A 25,080-nucleotide genomic window follows, 5' to 3' on the forward strand; every position below is an offset into this window, starting at 1 on the left:
AATTAAAATAGTTCAATAGAAATCAATTTTCAAGCTTAAGTATGATTCACAAGGGGAAAAAGTAAAGGATGTTCAAACAGGCAAGAATAAAACTTAAGATAAAACTTTTATTCATCAAAAATGAAAACAAACAGAAGCTCGAGCTGAAGAACAAGTTATAACAAAGACCTAAAAAACGAATTGTTTGAGATGTTGAGCAGATTCAACGCGTGAGAAAAAATTTTAAAATAAAAGTAAAAAATACCTTCCCCGGATAAAATTTTGCGATTTTACAGTAATCGGTAAACTTTGCATAGAAATAGCTGAGATAATAACTAGAACGGGCGAGAATGGCGAAAAAAATCTCGTGCGCAAGCAGAACAGAAGAAGGAAAACAGCTTGCTAAGGGAGAAAGCTGGAGAGAGCAGAAATTGCATGAGAGGACCTGGGCTGGGCTGGGCTGACTTTTTGAACGGACCCTGCAATTACAATGCAGTTGCTGCTAAGTAGCCCCAATTCACTTGCCGAAGAGCCCCTGTTCCCTAACCAAATGAGGGCAAAATAGTCATAAAAATGACGGGTTTGAAAAAGACATTATACCCCGATAATTAACAGTTATCCGCTGTCGCTCAAGGCTTAACAATAAAAAATTTATCTGTATGGAATATTATAATCCACGTGCTAATATATTCTGTTCGATAATCCATAGAACATCGTCGTCTCAAATGGAGAAGTCTCTGCCTCCAATAAAGAAGGGAAAAAGGAAGTGACCAATCTACGGAGAAGATGAGAGAAGGTCGGCCGATTATTAAGAAAAAATCAATCGTTAGAGAGTAGAGAAAATATAAAAAAATTGATATTTTTTAAATTTTAGATAGAGATAAATTATTTGATTTTTAAATTAAAAAATATGATGAAATTTTAATTTTTTTTAAATTTTTTATTAAATAATAATTTATTTTTAATTTTAATAAAATTGACTTATAAATAAATATTTGAGTTTATAAAAATTAAAAAATGATATTTGGGAGTGATCTAATGCTAAATGACCTTTTTGGGGTTGAAGATTTCATTGGTTAGAACTTAACAGACGATATTCATGGTTTTTGGACATCTCGAATTTGAGAATAAAGTTTTTAATAATGGAGCATTCCTATCACCTTATCTCCTTAACTTATATGACATCTGAATGTATTAATCACATAGAAATACCGGCAGTTGCTTGCCAGGGATGGCGATCGAAGAAGGGAGGGAGAAAACTTTAAGTTTAGAAGGAAAGAGATGCTTCTTTTTTAAATTTGAAAATTTTAGAATTTAAAATTTAAGGAGGAAATATAATTAATTTTATGTTTTTTATTTTTTAATTAAATATCAGCTTTATCTTTAAGTTTAATTATGTTTTTTAATCGAATTTTATCCTTAAGTGAGTATTTGGTTTTCTAAAAGTTAGGGAGACTCATTTTGAGTTTTTATTATATCTTGGATAGAAACAAGTCTTTTGACTTTAAAAAGTATGATAATACTATATGTACCTATTTTTGATACATAATTCATATATAAAAATGATGTGTCATCTTGTAATCAAATGTTATTTTAATTTTAATTCGAAATCACCGAATTATATGATAATATATCAACTATACACACAAATTTAATACCAAAAATGGGTATACATAATGTTATTCTAAAATATATATCATGTATAGAATATTAGAATCCACATACTAGTATATTATATCCTATAATCCACAAAATGTCTTCCTCTCAAATGAGAATGAAGACGTTTTATCTTCGTTTGAGATGGGGATGATCTTTCCCTCCAACGAAGGAGAGAAGAAGGAGGCAACCGACTTTGGGAGAAGGAGGGAAAGCCAACCAATAGTTAAGAAGAAATTACTTGCCGAAGAGAATAAGAGAAACCCTTAAGGGGAAATTACCCTTTCTAACTTTACGTAGGGGGTTAATAGTTAGTTTTCAAATTAAGGAAATGATAGTTTTATCATTAATTTTAACAGAAATTAGTTTAAAAATAGATATTTGAGTTTTTGAAAATTATTGGGTTGAACTTTGGGATTAGCCAAATACTAAATGACCTTTTTGGGGCCGAAGATGCATTAGTTAGAAGCCAGTATCCATGGTTCTTGGACACCTTGAATTTTGAGAATAAAGTATTTAATAATGTAGTATTCTTCTCTTCTTATCTCCTTTACTTTCCATGCAAATCTATAACATCTGAATGCATTAATCACGGGGAAAAAACCCAACATATGTATGCTTGATCAATCGAGGCAACAAAGAAATAAGGCAATCAATATACGTATTTATTTGTTTAGACATTCAATTTCCTGCATTTTGCTTAAGAGGCAGATTAGTGTATATTTTTTATAATAAAACTATAATTACAGATTTTTTATACATAATTTAGATATACAGATAATATATCATCATATGATTGAATAATTTTAAATTAAAGATGAAGAAACACTCAATCATACTTAAAACTCAATTTCAACAAAACTTCTAAAAAATTTTCATAAAAAATACAAAGAAAATATTCTAGCCCGCATCTCCTAGAGTATAATTTCAATAAAATCACACTTAAAAAAAGTGTGATATCATCGAAATCGCACATAAAGAGATACAATTTGTATATCATATTTTTGGTGCAACCACACTTAAAAAAGTGTTCACCTAGTTAGAATCATATTATATAGGGTACAATCTAATAAAATCACACAGTTTTTGCGTGAATTCAATTGTTAGCTTTGATCAAAATTTTAAATTTTATTTTTAAAAAATAAAATAATTAAAAATAATACGATAATTTAGTTTTTCAACTTTATCTTAAAATATTTTTATTAGTCTAATTGTGGTTGTAATGGAAATTCACAGTTTTTAAAATTCAATTGTGGGGAAATGTAATTTGCTGTGACTAAAATTATATATTATTTTATCAATGAGAATCTCATTAACCCTCTTTGGTTTTAATCTTAAAGAGTTTTTAAATTTTGAAATAGGAGATTTTAATAAAATCCCAAACATATGAATTTTAAAATAATATCAAAATCATCTGAAATGTGAATATTTTTTTTTTATTCAAAATTGATGGGATTAATTATTTTCGAAACTTGGAGATAATAATTTCGAACAGAGATATATTTATCTATTTGAATTATCAATTAAATAAAAATCCATAATATCAACGCAAACTAATTGGCCTATCAGATTGTTCCAGCTCAGAGTGAATAAGACAAAAAGAGTGTCAGCACAAAAGGTTAAATGGTGCGACACGTAGATGATTGTGTCCCACGAAAAGGGGCATCCAGTACATAACCACCAGGAGGTCAGGGATGAACAAAATACAAACAACAGAATCTGAATAGCCCTTTTCAAATTCAAAGCGTCTCTCTTCTCCTCCCACTCTACCCCACACAACTTCCTCTGATTTCCCTTTTTGTATCACTTTTTCTGAAACCCTAATCCAGCCTTTTCCCACCGCAATCATGATCAATGAAGACGACGCAAATAACAACTGTGGCGACGTCGTTGAAAACGTCAGCCGAAAGAGAAAGAGCAGTACAAACAGCAACGGAAACAGTACCGAAAACCAGAACACAAAGAGGATTAATCAAACCAACAACAACCACCCCAATGAGGAGCAAGAGGATAAAGATGGTATGCTTGCTCTTTCTCTTGCGATTCGTCCCACAAAACCTACGCGAGAGCTCCCAGAAGAAGAATCTTCACCATTGCCATCAGAATCCTTAGAGTCTTTATCAGTAGCAATGCCGTCACTGGAAACATCTTTATCAGAATCAATGCCGGAACTGCAACATCAACTTCAACTGCCGCCAACGCACACCATTTACGTCTCCACATTTGTAAAGGATACTCAAAATCTATCCGTGTGCTGTCTCCAAGAACCGGCTACCCAACGGCAGTATCGTCTCCGGAGGAACCCTACACAGGCGCCTGGCGAAGGAAAAGGCGACACGGTACCAGCCCTATTCCCGTGGTCCACGACGAAACGTGCCACGGTGCAGAGTTTCGATTATTTAGTGTCGAAGAACATAACGAGCATAAGCGGTGACGTGCATTGCAGGAAATGCGAGAAAAAGTACAAAATGGAGTACGATTTGCTGGAGAAGTTTCTCGAAGTGTGGAGGTTCATTGCGGACAATAAGAGCAGTATGCATGACAGGGCTCCTAACGTGTGGATGAATCCCGTGCTGCCCACCTGCAGATTTTGTCGGCAAGAGAATTGCGCGAGGCCTGTGATTCCACTGAAGAAGAAGCAGATGAATTGGTTGTTTTTGCTTTTGGGACAGTTGCTGGGTTGCTGTACGCTCGATCAGTTGAAGTATTTCTGTAAACATACCAAAAATCATCGAACTGGGGCTAAAGATCGTGTTCTCTATCTCACATATCTCGGTCTGTGCAAGCAACTTGATCCCACCGGCCCTTTTGATCGCTGAGATTGCTCTTAAAAAAAAAAAAAATTTAAGTGTTAGTGATCATATCGATCTTTTTTCTTTTTAGAATCTTTGCTTTGTGAATGCAATAGTAGCAAGTTTTTATTTTCATTAGTATATTCTGAATCTTCTACCCGTCGAGTCTAAGCTTATGAAAATTTGATTTCCAGGGTCAAAACACTGCGCAGTTTATGCTTATTCTATTACAGACGTAAAATGAGAAGTGGGGTTTGTTTATGTATGCAGATTTTCTTGCACACATCCATTAAATCAGACTACAAATAGGTTGAGGTTGGACTACAGCAAGAGGGCTTCGTTTATTGCTATCTATCTGAGTATAAAGTGTTTGATGAAATTATGGATGTGCCATTTAAGTTGATTATTAGCATAATTTTATTTATTTTAGCCATGTCAAGTGATGTTAATCTTTTTCCATCAATGATCATTCATTCATCTACAGCTTTACTTGCCCATTTAAATGTGAATTGTGCAGTGCAATATATGGCCTCTTTTATATGAGGCTGTCGCTAAAGATTTCTGTTTTAAAGCTCAGTTTCGCCACCAATCACTTTGAATAGCTTTACATAAAAAAAAAAAAATTTAACTCCAGTATATTGGGCCTGCTGGCATGTAACGTTGTCGATTTTGCGGGTGCAACATTGGCATTATCACTGCTTCTCAAAGGACAAATACCTTTAATATATTAATACACGGAGCTTTTGCGTTTCTTTGATTTATTTTCATTAGGCCACAAGACTAATTCCCACCACAGGGATAGTGCATTCCGAACTCTTTTAAATTTTAAAAATTTAAAAATTTATATATTAAAATTAATAAATTTTAAAGATAAAACTATTATTTTATTATTAATATTTAAAAATATAATAATTTATATTTTTTTCTTTAAAAAAGTAATAATTTTTTTTAATATTAAATTTTGAAAAATTATATTTTCTTTTTTTTCTAGCATAATCTTCAATTGCTCCCGCCGGTCTCTTTCCTCAATCAGTATTGTTATAAGTAAAAACTATTCATTTTTATCTCTCAAATAAAAATTTATTGTTTTGTCTTAAATGAAGATAATTTGATTTATTTTTTAATTTTAATTCAACTATTTGTTTTTAGGGAGAGGACTTTAGGCTGGACTCGAGCTGGCTTAGGTTGATTCGATAGATTTTTTTAAAAATTTTTTATATAAAATGACGTCATTTTGATCCATATATATATGCAAAACGATATCGTTTTGATATGAAAAATGAGTTGAACTGAGCCGTAAACAAGTCGAGCCAAACCGAGCTAGAGCCGGCCAAAAATAAACCTAGCCGAGCCCGAGCTGACTGCGAGTCGCGTTTAGTTCGATTTGAATCCAACCCTAAAAGGACTAACAGAAGAGGAGAGTGACGGAGAAAAAGATAAATGGGAAGCTTAAGTCAGCCGACAATAAAAAAAATGGAGTTTTTAAAACTTAAATTTTTAAAATTAAAACAGAATAAATTTTTATTTTTAAATATTAAATAATAATTACACTGAAACTAACGTATTTAAGAGTATTTAAATTTTCGAAATTTTCGAGTCAACTGACTGTATATCAATATTTTATTAATTTCTTTTTACTCTGCATTTGATTTTTTTTTATTATTATTTTTAAATTTCCTCTTCTCTGTGATGAAGGCATTGATCGAGCTGTGCGATCTGATCGCGCAGAATCCGAAGCAATTCTCTGATAGACTTGCGTGGATTTGCAACCGGTGTTCACAGCCTGACTTGCTTCTGTCCAGATCCCCATGCGTTTCACGTTCTCATCTCAATGCCGTACTGGCTGTCGCTCGGTTTCTGTCCAAATGCAGCGAGGAGCCCTTGCCACGTGCTAAATCTTTGGTGCTTGATTTCTTCCGCGCCATTCCGTCGTCATTTCACCGCTCGTTCTGGCCTCAGGCGTTCAGTAATTCAATTTTGTCTTTCTTTACGGATTTCTTGGGTTACGTGTTGCAATCTACCGATGTTTTCCCCGATTTTGAGGCCGATATTGCTGCGGTATCCGGAGAGGTGGTTCTGGCAGCAGTTAATTACAACATGGCTGAAGATTTGGGAGTGCTTAGAGTGTTCTCGCCTGGCTTTGTCGAGAAACTTCCCGCCAATTCTAGCTTCACATACGAATACAGTGGTGACGTGTCTCTTTGATCAATTTGCAGTACTCATTCCGGCTTTACCTAGAGAACAAATGACAATTAACTCAGAAACGTCCTCTCACAGGTCACCGTTAATTTTAAAACATCTTCAGCTTCAGCACAGTAGCAATAACGAGAGCGAGTCAAGTCCAGGAAATGAGGTTAGCAGCCACATTTCGGTGTCGAATGTGTAATCAATGGCGGAGGAGGTATATATGGTCAAGTGAATGATGTACCACAAGTCAGGCAACAGATGGCTTTGTACGAGGAAGAATCACTCGAGAGCTTGGAGAAGCAGGAGATTGCACTTAAATTGATCACGCATATTTTGGATAAATTACAGATTGATTCCAAGCTTCTGGAGCAGGTTAGGTTTATCGCGAAGAAGCAGCTCCACTCCTTGTGTGCTTTTATGAAGGTGAAAATGCGTAGATAATTTTCAGTGATACCATGTGTGATTTATTGTATGAGTAGGTATAAGCAGAAAATTCTTGTGCAGATAAGAAGTTACATTGTTAAGAAGTTAAATTTTGATATTGTAAAGAAGTTACTTCAGTGATACCATGTGTGATTTATTGTATGAGTAGGTAAAAGTATGTAAATGTTTTCTTTACAATATCAAAATTATTAAAGAAAAGCTTAGATATGTTTTTATGTGAAAAATGTTTGTTTTATGGGGATATATCTAGATTGCTCCCAGTGCTTTTTATTGGAAAAGTTGATTATTGAACTTATTGATGAGAAACAGAAAAGAGAGGGTTTGCATAGATTAGTTGTTAAGAAGTTAAAATTTGATATTGTAAAGAAAGTATTTCGTAAAGTTACGTTGCTTATGTGGGCAGATAAGGAAGCGGGACTGGAATGAACAAGGGCCACTTTTGAAAGCCAGAATAAATGCAAATCTATCTGTTTATCAATCTGTGGCTAGGTTGAAAATTAAGAGTCTTGCATCTCTTGATCCAAATGGGGAAACCTCTAAGAGGTTGGTCCTTGATGCTCTTGCATTGCTGCTTGAAGCTGCTGAAGCTTGTTTGCTCTCTGTATGTAGAAAGCTGAGAGTTTGTGAAGAGCCGTTCAGTTCACTGCTTTTGGGGATAGCACAGATTCCCGTTATTAGGGGAGGTCAACTGCTGCGTGTTTTACTTATTTGCTTCAAGCCCCTTGTACTAACTGCATGTGTGCAGGTATAATTCATTTATGATATCTTATTCTTGTGCTAACTGCATGTGTGCAGGTATAGATTTCTTATTATAGCTTGAGTTTTTGTAATTGTGCAAAGTTGAACTGTTCACTTCTGTATATCGTGAATGACTATTTCTTCATTTTTTTCAATTATTTGATCTTGTTGTATTAATTCTATGTATGGTGTAATTGCAGCCCCAAGGAGATACACGGGGCAGCAGCCAGGGTGCCTTGTTTGAGAGAATTAAGAAGACAAGTTGTGAGACAATTGAATCTGGCTGGACCAAGGACCGGGTACCTGTTGACACATTTATCATGGTATTTGCTACAAGATTTCGCGAACGAAATGATTATGAAGACCGGGTTGCTTTAATGATTCTGTTTACCCCTCTATTTGTATATAGATGTTAATTATAATATCATAGTTTGGATTGTGTGGTCAACTATTTCATGCCAACTCTCAACCAAGCTTATTTCAGGTTGATAAAGAGAAACATATGGTTCCTCCTCTGCAACTTAATCTTATACACCTGCTCGCTGATGTGACTGTTACTGTTAACAAATCTGAAGTGGTAGACTTGATATTGCCACTTTTTGTTGAGAGCTTAGAAGAGGGTGATGCTTCAACTCCTAGCTCATTGTGACTTCACGTATGAAACCTTTGTCTTTAGATCATCTCCTTTTTTATTACTTCGCATCCAGTATCTATTTGTTTTACTCAATATTGGTTATTGACCCAATATTTGTTGCTGTTCAGTTTTTTTGATTTTGTGCATGGTTTCTCAATCACCCCCCTTAATTTACCGCAGCTTCTTGATTTGCATGGCAAGTTTAGGTTTTGAGAAGTCTTATTGTGAAACAGTTGTTCTGATGACAAGAAGTTACTTGAGTAAGCTATCAAGTGTTGGGTCTGCTGAAGGCAAAACTATGCCAGCCGAAGCCACTACAGTACGTGTTGAGGTAATATTGTCACTAAAATATGACATATATGTCATAAAGTTGCTTGCTTGACAGTTTGTCTGATTAAATGATCGCCAACTGCTTCAATATACTGTAGACTCTACCTGCTGGATTCCTTCTAGTTGATAGTGGTCTTAAGAGTCCCAAATTGCGTTCAGATTACCGTCATCGTTTGCTATCTTTATGCTCTGATGTAGGGTTGGGCTGAGTCTAGAAGTGGGGGGTAAGATAAATCTGTTTCTGATTTATTTTGTGGTAACTAGTCATATTTGAGCTATTCTGATATCTCCAATTGATTGATAAGTAACCATGAACTATTCTGGAGGCTAGTCATCTTTTGCTTTTTTCTATATTTTGTTGCTTAAGTGTGTTATATGTTTGGACATTTCATATTTGATACTCCTTGATGTTGCAGGAGTGGAGCAGATTTTTTGGGGCCTCTGCTTCCTGCTGTAGCTGAAATGTGTTCTGATTTAGACCCTACTGTAGATGTGGAACCATCACTTTTGAAGTTGTTTCGCAACTTGTGGTTCTATGTTACTCTTTTTGGTTTAGCACCTCCCATACGAACATCTAAACCACTAGCAAAGCCGGTTTCCACTACACTGAACAGTGTGGTAAGCACAGGAACCATTCCTCTTCAAGCAGTCTGTGGACCGTACATGTGGAATGAACTGTGGTCTTCTGCTGCTGAACGGATTGCTCAAGGAACTCCTCCCCTTGTAAGAAGATGCAAATTTATTTTAATGATTTTTTTTTTCGGTTTTCATTTACTAGGGAAGATTTCTCTTCTTGCATGAATGTGTAATCTGTGTTTGATTTTCCATCCATTAGAATACCCTCCTTTATGTATTATGCCTGTGATATTCATTTGAATGCACTTGTGAAAGTTGGAAATATGTGAAGCGTTTGTGAAGCATAAATTTTTAGACAATGTCTGCTCTGCTGCTTGCATAAAGTATTTGGTGGAAGCCATCTGGAGATTTTGTAGCCTCCAGTTTGGCAACATATGTTAGGAATTAACTATCTAATGAAACAAACCTACTTGACATCAAGGGTAAGATATCTTTGATAAGTTGATTAATGAAATATTAAAATTCTCCTACAATTATGTTTTTTTTCCCTTGGAAGTTTATTACCTTAAGTTTTAGTAATCTCATAAAACTCTTTGAGTGTGTTTGGTTCAGGGTTATCTATGAGTACTCTACTAATATATTTTTTAATTCTGTTATTACTTTATTCGATTCATCAAGTAATAAAAGATTTATTACTCAAGTAATCTGAAAGGTAGTATAGGCCTAGGTATTAAAAAATTATTGAGGTAATCTTAATTTTATTACAGTTTTACTCTTATATAATTTTCAGAACAAAAATATTCTCAATTTAAATAACAAATAATCCTAAACCTTTATTGTGACTATTTTTCCCTTATTCAAACAATTATTAAGACAAAAATGCCCTTACTCTAGAGTAAAATTACCCTTTGACTACCCATAGCGCCCACCATTGTCTGCCACCACCACACTACAACAAGCACATGCCACGACCCACCACCACCTATTGATTCCCTCCTCTCTTATTGTTAGGTGTTGTTGCCCTGCGATCAAGATGCAAAGACGTGTGAAATGAGATGTGATTGAGATTGGTTGATTTGATAACTCTCTAACTCATGGGTCTTGCCTCCATGTAATCGAGGTGTGAGATTGTTCATGTGTATTTGAGATGCAAAGAATACCAATATATTATTTTACTTAAATGTCCTTGGGTATAATTATTTAAAAAAAAAAATTATATTAATTGAAAATAAGATTATTTTTGTTCAAAAAATAATAATAAATAAGGATATAATGATAATAAAATGAAGATTACCTTAGCAATCTCTTAATACCTAATATTATCACTTATATTATTTGTTACATCACCATTAGTAATAGAAGGTAATCAAAATTTTTTATTACTTGTAAACCAAACAAAATAATGTAAATAATAAAAAATAAACTACTAAAGTATTTTTTCTTTGCCCCCAACCAAACCCCCCCTTATTGTAATATTTTATTACTGATAATAAAAGATTAACCAAACCACATACACCCTTTACGTTATCATTGAGGAATGTTTTGGTTATCGTGAAAAGGATTAACCTAATTTGTTGAGTTTAAGGTTATGAGCTGATAAAAAGTTCCTCTTACCATGTGGAAATTACTAGAAAGGAAAATATAAATCAAACAACAAAACTCAATATAATTACGAAGTGTGTTTTGTGTAGATTAGTAGGGGGACTTAGAAACCCTAGCGGAGGTGTTGAATACTTTTATATCTTGTTCCCAAACAAGGGTTAGAAGGTTAGATCCTCTTGAGATCACTACCTCGAGTATTTTATCACCTGGAGTTTCCTGACTTTAGAAATTTTAAGCTCTGACAAGAGTCCTAGTTTTTACCACGATACACAAGGTCAATGATTCTCTAGATATCTAAACCAATAAAATAACTGGGACCTTTGAGTTTGTGGCTATTTGACTTCTGCTTTTCTGATATGCCCAATCATGCAATGTAGCTAACCCATGCTGTGCAGGAGGTACTTCAGTGTTCAAAAATCTTAGCTAAGGATACTTGGAATTTACTGGAATTTTGAATGAAGACATTGCCACAGTTCTCTTAGGAAGAATTTCTCAATGCCTGTATTGTGTCCTTATAATCAGCATGCTGTTATGAATATCATTATGAATTAGGTGTCATTCTTCAAGATCTTGAACTTGTTTTGCATACCTTAGTATTGTTTTGCCCAAAAACTTCAGTTGATGGACAGGGCATCATGCCTCTAGGACTCTAACAAACCCTCTCACCTGCTTGATTGAATCTAGTTAATTTTCTTGTCTGATGCATTCTACAATGGTTTCAATGTATTCTACAATGGTTTCAGCCCATTCTATGTTATAGTTGATGGAATGAGGGATATTCAAACAAAGACTACCTGGCTTGACTGCAGTATCAAGAAAACGCGAATTCCAAAAGATTAAAGTTATTATAGGACAAGACTCAGCTGTAGTATTTGAAGCCTGTTAAGTATTTTAGCCTCTTAAGAAATTGGAAAGGCCTTCTAATGTTCAAAAGTACAGTCTTACATTTTGATGCCTTGACTGAGCTTAGCCGGTTTCCAAATTATACTTCAGTTAGGGAGGCTCAATCTTCTTCGATTAGTTAGTCAACTGCACCATTTTGTTATGGAAGTTGACTTCTCATTCATGAATATACTTGTGCTCCCTGGAGTGGCCTTGTCAACTCAACCTGAATGTACATAATTGTTATCTAAATAGATGATCTGTTCATTTTTTATTGCAGTAAAATGATCTCAAACTATATTTGAAATTGAAATTTTAACTTGATGATTGTGTTTTCCAGGTTTTTTGTTCTGTGAAATGGCTTGAAGATGAGTTGGAGCTCAATGCTCTTCGCAACCCTGGAAGAGAGGATCTATAGGTGAGTAGAAGTGATTTCATGCTCTCAGAGTTTATCTGCATCTTTTTTCTGCATATTTTAATCATGCAACATTGGCTAATTGGATCTAGTTAGCTTATTTTTATTATAGCAATAGCTTTTGCCCATATGATAAGGAACAGTTAGTTTTTAATCTTTTGATTTTTCTTCCTTTTTTTCTTGGGGGGGAAGAGGAGTCTTTTAACTCCTGATTACATTTTGCTTGATTGGGATTCATTATATATGCAATTGTACTTATCTCTCTCCCTCTTGTTCCCTCTCTCTCTATTTGGCGGGGGAAGAGGTTGTGTGTTGAAGCAACTGTGCAATTTCAGTTCAATTCAATATTTCTGCAATGGAATTTATGATGCTTAAAGTTGGGTTTTTAAGTATGCATTTTAAAAAATATGCAGCTTCGACTGTGTTTGAATTCTGTATAAACTTTAGTGCATGTGGAGTTCTTGAAAGCTAATTAAAATCTTTCTTGTGAGTTTTTGAGCTAATCATGACTATGATTGCATAACTTACGTTGCTGACCATCTAGTATAAAAAAATCGCTGCACTTAGTGAAGTATCTAATAAACGGAGTATATATTTTGAATTCCTCCATGTTTAGTTCTTGTTTACCCTTCCCTCTGCATAGTTGGGGACTACTTTTGTTTGCTTCAATTAAGCATCTTGAACAATAAACCGCAGTGTCTGCACACTTTTGATTATTAGGATTGAACTAGATAAACAATGGTATATATGGTTTTTTTTCTCAAGTCAAATTTAAGCATTATATGTTGTTTGTAGGAAACATAATTTGTCTTTGCCGCATTTGACAAACCTGAATGGTATGACACAAAATATATGAATTTTGCCCAGTGTGAGGCTCAATCCATCTCTGTATTTGTGCACTATCTTTCAAATGAGCGAGGAGACACTACTCAACCTGACCCCAAAGGACGTGGGCGTGAGAATGGTAGCCCTTTGGCTGATATGGTGAGCTGTTTAAGTTTATTGGTATTAAACATTCATCTACAATGTCAATTTTGTTGGCAGTAATCCTCTGAGTTGTTTATCTTGCTTTATTACTAAATTTACTTAGATAGTTGTAGAACAATTAATATCACCCAGTCTGGGGCCAGAGAGAAAATTATTCTGTGGCAAGAGAAAGACAGAAGCAACTACTTTTGATGCTATGCAAGCATGAGGCTGATAGGCTTGACGTCTGGGCACAGCCAATTGCCTCTAACTAATCCTTTGAATGTGATGTAGAATTAATTAAGCATCTGTTTTTTTAGTCTCTATTTCTTGTACTGATTTCTTATATTATTAATATGTTTCTTCTCTTATACAGGGATAGCATATCTTCTCGTCCTAAAATTAGCTGAGAGAAATTGGTTGAATATGCTAGAACTGCATTCTCAGTTGATCATAGGATTGCGCTATCCTTGGCATCAAGGTTTCGGATGAATGCTTCTTTGAAGAGTGAAATAACAAATCTGGTTCAGGTATGTTCTTATGTTGACTAGGAATCATTTTGGTCATTAGATGATAATTCTCATAAGAAAATTTTTGTTATCATGGTTGTTGTTTTAATAGTAATTTGGAAGAGAGATGCATAAGCGGCATTTCCACTACGATTTGTTCTTGGGTTCATTTTGGATTAAAGCATTACATGATTCTCACAACAGGGGTTTATTTAATAAGAAAAATGAATTCCTCGGTGTACAATTCTAATTATGTGCAGCTTGCCAAAGTTATATGTGTCAAGTAGCTAGTTGACCGAAAACTTTTGTTGGTAGGTTACAGCACAAGAATAATATTTAAGCCCAACATGACCTCTCACGTGCACTTTCACATGGATCAAAAACCACTGCAACCACAACTACTAGCAAGAAGCACGTTTTCATAAATTTAGTACGGATTTGAACACAAGATCAATTGGTAATCTGAATTTGATACCATGTTAAGTAGTTTTATGGTCCAATAGGTTAGACTGATAGGTTTAAGCTTTAATACACATTGTCCGAACCATAAGTTGCCCAGTATCATATCTCTTGTTTGATATGCAGCTGATATCATTATTGCAAGTGTTGCTTGTCGTGGAAGAAATTCTTTGTCAACTAATAAATGGCTGTAGTAAAATTAGGATTCTATAACTAAAAGTTGATAAGTCTTTTGATTTTGTTCAAGAACTTGCATTAGGAGTCCAAAAGTGCGGAAACATATCATTCACTGTCCTGTTTTTTTCATATGGTTCTTAGATGGATGCATAATTTTCACCAAAAGGGAAATTCAACGTAAAGTTCATTTAGTAGTACCAGTTTTGTCACATTTTATTTTATATGTTCTCTAGAATAAACTGGTGATTTCTTGCAGTCGCATATATTGGAACTCCGCTGTATACCTGAAGCATTGCCATATTTTGTCACCCCAAAGACAGTTGATGAAGATTCAGCACTTTTGCACCAATTGCCACATTGGGCAGGTTGTTCGGTTACAAAAGTTCTTGAGCTCCTAACTCCCGCATATAAGGGTCATTCACATGTCATGGCATATGTTTTAAGGGCTTTGGAATCCTATCCTCCTGAGCGAGTGACTTTCTTCATGCCACAGCTAGTGCAGGCTTTACGATATGCTGACAAGGTATGCGGGTCATTCACATGTCATGGCATATGTTTTAAGGGCTTTGGAATCCTATCCTCCTGAGCGAGTGACTTTCTTCATGCCACAGCTAGTGCAGGCTTTACGATATGCTGACAAGGTCAGTTTTTTAATGAAGATGTTTATGTGTCCATTTTCCTTTACGCTAGTATGGGAACTGGGACTCCTGGAAGTTGATTCAGGCCATTGAGCATTGTCCTGGGCTTGGCTGAATAACCCTAATTCATTCAAATTCGCTTGAGTTCTGTTGAGATTTTGGGAAATTGAGGTGAACCAAAAATTGATTCATCTTTGTTTAATGGCTTGTTTTCATTCAACATTTTCCACATCAAATTCAGTGATGAGTTTCTGCTTTTTTTAAATTCTACACAATAGTTGGCCTTAACTTGTGCCCAGTTTTAACCTGGCAAATATGTTTAATATAATTAGCTTTGGGAAATAGCCTAAGTTGGGTGTTTGATGAATACGTTTGAGGCTGGATCGATCAACCTTCTGGATACACATAAAATTAATGTTTGCAGTGCTTGAAGTAAGCATATTGTTTTAGTGCGGATAGGGAAATGCAGAATTGTGGAAAGTGTTACCACAAATATACAGTAATCCTTATATGTTGTCAATAATAAATCAACTTTACTAAAACACTTATGGCATGCCATGCATATGGAAGTAACATATACAAGACATCTTAACCCTTGTGTATCATAATATTAATATCTCACCTCAAAGAAGTGAACATATTAAATTTGGATTCATCTATTAAATTAGTATTTCATACTTTTTACAGAAATTGCTGGAAGCGTATCTGCTTAGGGCAGCTGAAAGAAGTGATATATTTGCCCATATCATATTATGGCATCTACAGGTGTGAAATATATATATTACTTGAAGGCCTGCAATTATTAGTTTTTCTTTGAACTTAGATGGAATTTTTATTTTAATTTGCTTTAAGTTTAACTATATGAATTTCATTTTTCTTTTGTTATACCAGAATCCAGGAAAGACCCTAACTCTGGGAAGGTATGTCATTCTATGCCTAACTCTTTTTTCAACAATAAGTACTTACTAGTATATAAATGATATGACCATATATTGTCAACGCTTTTGAAGTTACTGAAGCTATCTTTTGTACAGGTTTTGGTTTATAAATCCAGAATCTTTTTTGGTGAAGGTTTCATAATTATACCTAACGTCCATTGTTCAAAAAGTAGATATTCTTAACTACAGAGAGTAAATGGAAATATTCATGTAAAATGCTGAAACTGTCAAAGGATATATAAATAACCTAATAATTTACATTATTATTCATATCTTATGCCTAACCAGTTTTTGATAGCTTACAGTCTGAGATGTGTATGCTTGATTCTCTATCTGGAAATAGCAAAGTTTGTTGAAGGCGTTCTTAATTTTTCTGTTTGGATCGTTTGATCTCTTTCTTTAACCTGTTATTCATGCTTATTGTTTTCTACATGCTGTTTTCCTTCCAGAATAAGTCATTTCAAGCATTGTTGCCCACCGTTCAACAACATATTATCGAGGGTTTCACTCCTAAGGCCCTTGCATTGTTTCAGAGAGAGTTTGATTTCTTTGACAAAGTTACATCTATTTCTGGGTATTATTTCCACTCCCCAAAGAAGAACGCTGAGCTGGTATTAGGAGGTATACTTGTTCAAGCTTCTATTCTTTGGACTGGGTTTTTTACCTTCATACTCCAATAGGGAGTTGGAAAAAATTGAAGTGGAGGGAGAAGACCTATATCTACCAACTGCTCCTAACAAGCTTGTCGGGTATTCAGGTGGATAGTGGAATACCACTACAATCAGCAGCAGAAGTTCCAATTATGATCACATTTAATGTGATTGATCGGGATGGTGACCCAAGCAATGTGAAGCCCCAGGCTTGCATTTTCAAGGTAAACTTGTGCATTCTTGTACATGAATCTAGCTGTTGGCTAGATGCAAAAACTGTTTTATATAAGTGAAGGTAAAGTCTCCTTAGGCATGGCTTGACTTAAGTTGCCTAATTTAAGGTTGGTGATGATTGTCGACAAGATGTTCTTGCTCTTCAAGTGATATCACTTCTAAGAGACATATTTCAAGCTGTTGGACTTAATCTTTATCTTTACCCATATGGTGTTCTCCCTACTGGCTATGAGAGAGGTATAATTGAGGTAACTACACTTTTCAAAAGTCTTGGTAAAACCTGTGTCCATATGATCAAGATGATTGTTTCAGATCAATGTTAACACTTCTTTTTTTTGTCACTAACTACTTTACATTTGGATATTAGACCATCTTACAATTTTTTTTTTCCCTTAATAACATGATCATGTTGTTTTTATGTCTTGGAACTAAATAAGATACTCTTGTACTTGATCTGTCTTAGCTTCTTTTGCTTGCATTGTCAAGAATTAGAAATTGATTTAGGTCAGGAAAAAGGAATCCATGTGTTGCATTGTTCAATTCATGGGATTTTCCTGAAGAGATATAGCACCAATTTTACTGAATTAGCTGTTCTGTATCCAAGTTTTTGCAAGCTTCGCAATCAAAATTTGAGAATTCAAGCAAAATAAAAACAGATTTAGCAGAATTTTTCTGAATTCCCTGGTTTGTGTCAAGACTAGGCAACCAATATAGTAGGAGATGATGGTAAGTGAAAGATTGAAGCTAAGTCCAATATGACCTCTTGTATGATTGCGCTTTTACATAGAACGTTTTTAACTTTGTTGACAGTGCTAGATTTGTATAACATGGTTTATTTCTGATTCATTACAGCCTGCAATGAACTTTCAAATTCATCTGGGTTTCTGAACCTTTTAGTCATCAAATTATTTTTCTTTTAGAAGTACTGTGATTAAGTTTATTTATTCTGAGTCAGGGGAAAACTTATACCATTGGGAAATGATGGTCTTGTTGGTTGAAATCATATATCTTTGCAAAATTCATGTCTTTTTTCCTTTGCTTTAAATGTTTGATACTCTTGGCTGCTAAGAAGATGTCACCAAGGCCAGTAAATCTGATTGTGATGAGTGCTATGAACCAGTTTTAACTTACAAGTGTTGTCTATATATATTGTTTACACTTCCTTTCTCCTAAGCTTTTCTTATCTTGCAGGTTTGAAACTGGGCTCGTTGGGTCTCCCAGTTTTGAAACTGCACGTGAGAACTCCATCATCAGCAGTGCTGGTTATGCAGTTGCTAGCCTCTTACTTCAACCCAAGGATAGATACAATGGGAATCTTCTATTTGACAAGTATGCTCTTGCTCTTATGATTTATTAATTATTTTATTATTGTGATCACCTCCCTGACAAACCCTGTAACTACTACTATCAGTTGTTTAGCTCACTGTCTCCTACAAATCCTTTTAGAAAAAGTAAATAACTCTCCAGTATTAGTAATGAAGATACTCAAAAAGACATCTAACCTTAATATAAATGTAAGTGCAGCCAGGGGCGGCTTGTCCATATTGATTTCATTTTGGAAACCTCATCTAGTGGAAATATGCGTTTTGAGAGTGCACACATCAAGCTGAGCTATGATATGACCCAATTACTAGATCCATCTGGGGCTATGAAGAGTGATACATGGTATCAATTTGTGGGGTAACAAACTAGTTACTTGTTGTTTTTTTTTTTTCTCTTCAAACATTCTTTTGACAACTTCTATCTCAAAGTTGATGCTATTATTTTTTACATGAATAGCTTGTGTATTACGGGTTATCTGGCTACTCGGCGTTATATGGATGGTATCATCAACACAGTGCTGTTAATGCTGGAAAGTGGATCACATTGCTTCAGCAGGGGTGACCCAATTGGAAATCTTCGCAAGAGGTTTCATCCAGAGATGAGTGAATGTGAGGCTGCCAATTACATGATACACGTATCCGCAGACGCTTACAATAAATGGACCACTTTTGGATATGACATGATACACACGGCATTGAGAAGTGAGGTAAATTTGGGCTTTGTCTTCAAATGTACATTATTGTTTGTAATTCTTTTCTTATAGCAGTGATTTTTCAGAGGATTGCCACAGTAGTTCTGGAGTAGAAGAGAATTCTGCAGAATGATGACTATACATAGAGGGATTAGAATTAAGCTGGTGGGTTCCTCGCAAGCCTTGTAAAAATATAATTTTTTATTTGTTCCAATTTTTTTAACATTTTTGCATCTTGTTGCTACAATAGGGAGAAATTGGAAGCACAAATATGCTCAACAAGGTAAATTATCTCTATCACTCTGACCTAATTGCATGAGTAGCAATTACCATCCATCCTTACGGGCTTCAATTATGGATACTATATTATAACTAGAATAGAATGGGTCCCTAAATTATATTATATGATCTGAATCTCTAAAAGATTTTCACCATGCTGGTACTGTCAGATTTCTAGACCACATCTCAATTTTTTTGTATGGTTTCTATTTATCTTCATTCATAGAACCCCCAAAAAAACAAAAAGTTTTATCTGCCAAGTGAAATTTTGAGGGCCAATGTCCTGTTTTATTTGTTATGTTCTTTTCAAACCTTTCATGATTATAAGACCGGCTGAGATTTGTTTGTGCTGGTATTATCTTTGACATTAAGCTTAGCAATATTTCAATTGATTTGATCACCCACCAGATAAAGTTTGGAGTGACTTTGTGGAATTCATTTCTATGCGTTAGGTTGGAAGATTATTTTTTTTTTGTATTATTACGTCAGCCAAACTTGAGAATTTGGAAACACTACATGTGTATAAGAATTCGTGGAAGGTCCCTTTTGCTTTTGCGTAATTATTGGTAGTCAAGTCAATCAACGGATGCAAGAGTGGACCACTTATTCTTGAAGCGACATAACCACATAAATTTAATTTGTTATAAATATATAAAAGAAATTTAGAAAGTAAGGAAGGCAAGTCCAAACGCTAAAAACAAAAGAAAAAATTATGAGTTCAGATGCACGGAAGAAAGCACATGAACAAATAAATAAATGGCTACAATCCTCACACCAAAGGATTTAATCACATGACCAATAGACCAAACTTGGATAAATTACCTGCAAAAAATGACCAAAAAGGAACACTATAGGTAGAATATTATGTGTTCTATTCATAATTTTAAGGATTTTCGATACAAAAGGGGTTGTCATTTTTTTCTTCTCTTCCTTCACCCTCTCGCTTAAACATTTCTGTCCTTTTACAAGGCTACACTAAAATATTTAAAAACCACTATATTTACCAAACTACCCTCTACTTAGTTTTGGTGTTTGACACACCTCCTAACTGAACGCTACTAGAATCGTCAGTGTTCCCGTTACTGATGTCGTTAAGTTGAGTGTCTCTCTTCTTCCGCTGGGAATCCCTCAACCAATTTAAGTTACCGAAAAGGCCCTGAATCTCTTCAAGGGTTTTACCCTGTGTTTCCGGATACACCGTATAAAAGAACAGCCAGGCCACCGTTGTGATTCCCGTGTAAAGGAAGAAGACTCCGCCGATTGTCATAGCCTTGTAAAGTGAGATGAAAGTCATTCCTAGGGTCCCACTTATAACTCTATTCATAGCAACGCCCATGCTGGCTCCCTGAGCGCGTAGCCTCAATGGGAAAATCTCAGAGCTGTAGACCCACGGGATGGGCCCCATTCCGATCGAGAAGAACGCGACGAATGACAACACCGTGGTAATGGCTAATCCAATGGCCCATGGTATCTTCGTGTGAGAGTGATCAATTACCGTTAAACAGATTCCGAGGGTGGCAAGAGACAGAATCATACCCCCAACACTACTCAAAATCAACGGTCGCCGTCCGATCCTATCAAGCAAAAAAGTAGCCACCAAGATGAAAATTGTCTTCGCAAACCCGACGGCTACAGTTGCGAGTAACTTGTCGTTATCAGATGTAATCCCGGCCTTTTCAAAGATCCTGGGACTGTACAAAACGACGGAGTCTATACCCGACGCCTGCTGGAAGAAATGAATACCAAGGGCACAGATTAAAATGTGACGAACCGCTGGTGTAGGATGAAGGAGTAGTTCTTTCCATACACCCTCGCCGTGGCTACGTTTTTGAACCTGAAAGATGTCGTCGTTGCATTCTTGGGGGATGCCAGCAGCTTCTTTAATATCGGCAAGTCTTATGGCGGCTTCCTCTTTGGAGTCGGAGATTTTGTCGAGGACTTTCCGTGCGTCTCCGAGTCGACCTTGTAGGACTAGCCAACGAGGTGACTCAGGCATGGCCAAAACACCGACTCCCAGCATCACGGAGGGGACGGCGCTGATGCCAAGCATCAGTCGCCATCCCAACTGAAGTGGGAACTTCGAGAACGCGTAGTTTGAAACGTATCCCAGTAATACCCCTCCATTAATGAAGACCTGCATACGATGCAATGACAAACACAGTATTATGTTTCAGAATAAAATGAATTTGATGTTAAAAATAAAAACTTCCCATTTGTAGCATTTGAAGAGTACTTTTTTGGTGAAAATTCCAGGTTTACGAGGTCTTATTAATGCGTTAATTAAGATGGGAAGAAGAAGAAAGTGAATTCAAATTACCTCCGGGAAAGAAGTGAGGAAGCCACGAGAAGAAGCAGGGGAGACTTCGGCAGTGTAAACAGGAGCGATCATGAGAGCATAACCGACGCCAATACCAGCAACAAAACGGCCCACCATTAGAAACGCATAGTTGGTAGCGAAACCCATCAGCAGAGCTCCCACAAGGAATATGGCTCCTGCTACTACGATGGTGTAGCGTCGCCCGATCCAGTCGGAAGTTCGACCGGCCGCGGCCGAACCCAACAGTGAGTAAATGTTGATGATCCCCACTATAACCTCCACTTGGACATCGCTAATTTTGAGGTCCTTTTGTATGTAGATTGCCGCCCCACTCATTACTCCAGTATCTGTCAAACAAAAAACAAACACGCATGCATAAGACATATCAATTTTCAATATTATAAAAGTTTGTTTATGTTCGTTAGTAATTTACCATAGCCGAGCAAGATGGAAGTCATGGAAGCTAGAATGGCGCAAGCGAAAGCAAACTTGTTGCGTTTGGGTTTCTGGGGAGGATCGAAATCTGCAAGGGTTTTGGGAGGTTGGTCAGCATGAGTAGTACTAACAGTAGTGTCGGCCCCCAGGCTAGCCATGTTTGAAAATAAGAAAGTTAGCGACAGAGAGGGAGATTAAGAGAGTTTGGTGTTAGCTGTCTGGTTTTAAAGATTGGATTTCAAGCTGCCATGAAAGCCACTGGCTGTTGTGACGGGTTGCTTTGAAGAGAGTTGAAGGAAGTTAAATAGAACCAAGATGAAGAAGGCTTACATCATTCCTTCGACGAAAGAGTCCAACCACACTGTTGGTCCAACCATTTATTTTATTTTATTATGGGATTAAAATTAACATGAATTTAATTTATTTTTAAGTTAAATAATATAAGTATTTTTTTTCCGTAAATTCTAATTGGAGAAGAATAAAATCCTTTAATTTTTTTTATTTACAGAAAATTTTGCTTGAGTAATACCGTTTTCTTAAAGGTTAAATCAATCATATAAAATACTTCAACATCACTTGAGTGTTAAGTTAATAGTTTTATCACATGTTTTTTTAAATTAGACAACACTTGACAATTTAATTGGTTAAATTATAAATCAATTTACAATATAATTTGATTTATATATAAATATTAATTTGTTTGATACGGTTAAATTCAATAAATCTATTAAACCAAAAAAATAATTTAAAATAAGTAATTTATAATTATTATTTTTATTTATATAATAGAGTGTCAATTATTTAATAACATATTTAAAATTATGTTTTATGTTTTAAAAATATGATAAATATTTGATATTATTCAAAAAATGCGTAATAATTATTTGGTAATAGGCTGAATTGGTTGGTTATTCAGTTCAACCGATTGAATTGTAAATCAGTGAAATAATTAATTTTATTACTAATTCGGTTTTAAAAATATTGGTTTTATTTTATATATCTTTGGTAAATTTTGAATTCATATTCTCTTACTTGGATATCTCATTTTTGCCAAGTAAACTATTTTAAAAGAGGTAAAATCTTTTAATGTTGTAATATTGCATATTAGACACTAATAAAATTAAATATGATCGGTAGAGGGAGATATTTTGGATGTTGAAGGGTACAATTTTATATTTCATCACGCAATTCAGCTGAAAATTTTACCACAAATGTGTGGTGTTGCCGACAAGAAGCTTGGATCCAAAAATACAACAAAACCGAAGCAAATTGACAAATTTAAGCACTGCCACTCATTTATTGTTTAGAGGAAGGTTAGATTCGAATTAATCAAATTAAATTCGAATAAGAGTTTAGACTCATCGGACTTATTATAGTTAAGTTTAAATTTAATTTGAGTTATTTATTTATTTATTAAAATAATATTATTTTAATAAATATTAATCAAAATGATATTATTTTATATCAAAATTTTTAATTTAAAATTTAACATATAAATTCGAACTTAAAAATATTGGTTTGAAATTCAACATTTTTCTCGATGACAACAAAATTGCAACATCTTTTTTCAACGGTCTAAATATTGTATTTTTCAAAGTCAGTCAATGAATAAGACATAAACAATAAATGATTCAGAAAATTTCAATCCTACGTGGACCAATCTGAACCAAGTTTCTTTTTCCCTGGGTCAACAAAGATGTGTTCATATTTCAATCCTATCTCGTAAAAATATGAATTATTTTTAATTTTATTTAAAAATATGAATTATTTTTAATTTTATGGTTATATATCTATTGGATGTATGTTATATGAATATGTTAGTATGTTTTGGTGTTGATTTAAGGTGGTTTTGGTGATAAAAGAAGTAAGACAAAGAGGAGAGAGCCAACTTGACAAAGATTGGCTTGAAACAAGGTAAATGAAATCATTCTTGATATGTTTCATGTTTTATACTTTTGGTTTCTTTGTTCTATGTTATAAATGATGATTTTGAAGTTGAGAAATGTTGTTTTGTCATTTGGGGTATTTATGTGTGTGATTTTGTTCATAGTAGAGAGTTATAAAATATTTATAGTTTTATTGCTGATTTCATCCCAGATTTTCACTGCTCTATCTGATGAATCATAAATGTCATTATAACTTGTTGGAAAACTCTTTGAATCCTCTTTTCAATGATATATAACTTGTATGAATTAAAGGCCATTTGGACTATTAAATTGCATGAATCAAAAGACTGCCTTATAAAATAAATAGTGAATACAGTTTTTTGCCACTGATATCGTCCCTCGTTTTGACTGTTTTATCTAATAAATCATGAGTGTTATTATAACATGTTGAAAGCTCTTTGAATCATCTTTTCAATGATATATAGTTTATATGAATTGGAGACCACTTGGATTGTTAAATTACTTGAACAAAAAAACTATCCTAACAAATGAACAGTCTATCGAACAGTACTTACAGTTTTTTGAAAGAAAAGGAGGAGAAAAAGAAAAGGAAAAAAAAGAAAGAAAAGCAAGATAAGGAATTTGGGCATTGAGATTCAGGGGTCGTCTTAAGAGTATGGTATGGTGGGTTATGGATAGTTTTAGAAGGAAGTAAGATTAGTAAGAGATAACGCAGCCATGTAGTAAGAGATTTGACACTATAAGGGGGCACTTTACGCTACACTGCATGCAGTAGGGCACATCTGTAGTAGGATATAGACCCGTAATAGGGTCCGCTCGCAATAGAGTATGCCCATAATAAAGCACAATTCAGATTTAAAATGGTGTAGTGAAAGAAAGGAAGAGAGCTCGAACTTAGAAAAGTGTCAAATCCTTGTAATTAGCTTCCAGAAAGTATCAGATGGACATCAGATAGGACAAATGTGACCCAAATAGTAAATGATGAACTAAATTATCCCCTCGATTCCTTGATGAGGTTATGATGTGAGATTGAGTCCTGAGAATGATTTATAATAGGAAAAGAGATAGTTTACTTAATTCTTTCCCTTTATTGAGTGTTCTTATCTCTTACTTCCCTTTTTTCATGATTGCAGGTATAAGTGATCAAGCTAGATGCAAAACAGGGTCAAGTAAGCGAAGATAGATCCGGGCTAGAGTAGGTTATCTATGGTTTATGTTACATACGTACAGTCATATGTTATTGTTGACTTTTAACCTTATTCAGATGATTGTACAGATCAAGGTTTTAAGAACCGGATCAGATCATGAACTGTTTTAAGGCC

The 25,080-nt window shown here is 34.8% G+C and overlaps 3 protein-coding genes across 3 annotated transcripts; 2 read left to right on the top strand and 1 right to left on the bottom strand.

Moving 5' to 3' along the window:
- The first annotated feature begins 3,482 nt into the window (after positions 1–3,482).
- On the top strand, positions 3,483–4,454 carry LOC123214283. The gene has a single exon (XM_044634050.1). The coding sequence runs from the start codon at positions 3,483–3,485 to the stop codon at positions 4,452–4,454; it is 972 nt and encodes a 323-aa protein (XP_044489985.1).
- A 1,598-nt stretch (positions 4,455–6,052) lies between these two features.
- LOC123214284 (phosphatidylinositol 4-kinase alpha 1) lies at positions 6,053–18,900 on the top strand. Its single transcript, XM_044634051.1, is given in 24 exon segments — positions 6,053–6,557; positions 6,559–6,805; positions 6,808–7,037; positions 7,462–7,803; positions 7,997–8,164; positions 8,281–8,451; positions 8,611–8,621; positions 8,623–8,761; positions 8,859–8,962; positions 8,964–8,984; positions 9,177–9,483; positions 12,189–12,238; positions 13,103–13,219; positions 13,578–13,731; positions 14,603–14,869; positions 15,672–15,749; positions 15,876–15,904; positions 16,372–16,668; positions 16,670–16,796; positions 16,914–17,054; positions 17,367–17,401; positions 17,998–18,135; positions 18,331–18,486; positions 18,586–18,900. Coding segments are annotated over 24 exon segments (4,077 nt in total). The 5' UTR covers positions 6,053–6,116; the 3' UTR covers positions 18,893–18,900.
- Positions 18,901–19,950: 1,050 nt separating this feature from the next.
- Positions 19,951–22,160, bottom strand: LOC123213464 (putative polyol transporter 1). The gene is made up of 3 exons (XM_044632899.1): positions 21,850–22,160; positions 21,417–21,763; positions 19,951–21,233 (listed from the first exon to the last, which is right to left on the bottom strand). The coding sequence occupies exons 1-3, from the start codon at positions 22,007–22,009 to the stop codon at positions 20,115–20,117; spliced, it is 1,626 nt and encodes a 541-aa protein (XP_044488834.1). The 5' UTR covers positions 22,010–22,160; the 3' UTR covers positions 19,951–20,114.
- Between the last annotated feature and the right edge of the window lie 2,920 nt (positions 22,161–25,080).

Source organism: Mangifera indica, chromosome 4 (genome assembly GCF_011075055.1).
Source record: "Mangifera indica cultivar Alphonso chromosome 4, CATAS_Mindica_2.1, whole genome shotgun sequence".
In the NCBI taxonomy this organism is placed as follows: domain Eukaryota; kingdom Viridiplantae; phylum Streptophyta; class Magnoliopsida; order Sapindales; family Anacardiaceae; genus Mangifera; species Mangifera indica.

Excerpts from the sequence above, each read along its gene's own strand:
- LOC123214283 (XM_044634050.1), top strand. The coding sequence starts at position 3,483 with ATGATCAATGAAGACGACGCAAATAACAACTGTGGCGACGTCGTTGAA.
- LOC123213464 (XM_044632899.1), bottom strand. The coding sequence starts at position 22,009 with ATGGCTAGCCTGGGGGCCGACACTACTGTTAGTACTACTCATGCTGAC. Across the intron at positions 21,764-21,849 it reads TTCCATCTTGCTCGGCTATG|ATACTGGAGTAATGAGTGGG; the intron begins GTAAATTACTAA and ends TTTGTTTGACAG. Across the intron at positions 21,234-21,416 it reads TCCTCACTTCTTTCCCGGAG|GTCTTCATTAATGGAGGGGT; the intron begins GTAATTTGAATT and ends CATCGTATGCAG.